The sequence below is a fragment of the Capsicum annuum genome, unplaced genomic scaffold, assembly GCF_002878395.1.
Source record: "Capsicum annuum cultivar UCD-10X-F1 unplaced genomic scaffold, UCD10Xv1.1 ctg43888, whole genome shotgun sequence".
In the NCBI taxonomy this organism is placed as follows: Eukaryota; Viridiplantae; Streptophyta; class Magnoliopsida; order Solanales; family Solanaceae; genus Capsicum; species Capsicum annuum.
In genome coordinates this window covers 1-1,211 of record NW_025851394.1, presented here as the reverse complement: position 1 = coordinate 1,211, position 1,211 = coordinate 1, and the positions used below count along the sequence as shown (strand labels likewise).

At 32.9% G+C, this 1,211-nt stretch overlaps 1 protein-coding gene across 1 annotated transcript in view; it reads left to right on the top strand.

The window, feature by feature from the left end:
* The window catches only part of LOC124892095 (pectinesterase inhibitor 10-like), a 2,433-nt gene extending 1,227 nt beyond the window's left edge, over positions 1 to 1,206 (top strand). Inside the window, exon 2 of the mRNA XM_047403535.1 lies at positions 1,148 to 1,206. Within this exon, the coding sequence (XP_047259491.1) occupies positions 1,148 to 1,206 (59 nt within the window). The remainder of the gene's footprint in view (positions 1 to 1,147) is intronic.
* The last annotated feature ends 5 nt before the right edge of the window (positions 1,207 to 1,211 follow it).

The window sequence follows — 1,211 nt, the reverse complement described above, 5'->3', positions numbered from 1 at the left end:
GATTTTTTTGTAAATCTTTAATAAGGCTAATATGTGCACGTTTTGACGTAAATCTTTAATAAGGCTAATATGTGCACGTTTTGACTGTTTGGGTATGATCCTGTACCAATTTGATTTGAGAAAAGCATCTCAGTAATTGATTTTTTTTCTTGCCTTACTTGGTTGACAGATACCCCTCACACGTTAATTATGGTAAATTTAGATACCTCTTCTTGATTTCATTTAATAAGTAGGAAGAATCTCTTTTTACTTGTTCTATTCATGGAAATTTCAAATGTTATAATAGGGTATTATTTATTTATGGCAACTATAGCATGGTTGGTTGAACGGATTGATTTACCCCATCTATTTAAGGGAACAATCCCCTTAATTGATTCATTATATGTTATTCTTCTTCCATTAAATATTATTCTTCCTTCATTATTTGGGATTGTGGACGGCCCACCTCACTATATAAACTCACTATTCTCTTTTTCTAAGAGGAAAAACTTCTCCTCCGCTATTACTCCCTCTATTTTGTCTTAAAAGTACTTTGAAGTTCTTTGGCACTTTGGATTTCAAAAAAATTCGGTCTTGTCCTTGCTGCAATTGCTTTGGGTACTATTATTATTGTTTGGTGCCTAATCGGTTAGTCTCTATTGACGTATTCTTTTCTTATTCTGTAGCATTTGTGATAGCAAAGCATAGAAAGCATGTTTATAGGAACTAATTTAGAATAATTATGATTTTGCTTTTTTCACTGTCATAAAGAAGATTAAAAAAAGAAAAGAATAGCTTACTAGAGTGTACTATAACCATTTCTAGCTGTTTTCTTGAACAGTAGCACATTTGATGCAAGTTGAAGACATTCTGGGTATTGCTGTTTGTATTTTCTTGTTCTGTGTTTGCTTTGTTTGACTGTGGTTTCTTGTGAAATTTTTGTCATAATTGAAAACAGCTCAGGGTTTTACTTTTCATATCTATTTTCTACTTTCTTTCAGATATTTTGTTCGGTTTTTGCTTTGTTTCTTGCATGAAAATGTAAGTTCTTTTTCCCCATTTTCTTTTTTTGGGCCAAGGAGGGTGAGTGATGTGGTGGGCAGAGGGGCCAGTGGGGGGGTCTTTTGTTTAATTCTTTACAAATTAATGTGAAGATAATGTTTGATAGGATCTTATTGGGAAGATAAAGTGTGTGAATCACATTCAACAGAGTGGGAGAAAAGGTGAAGAAA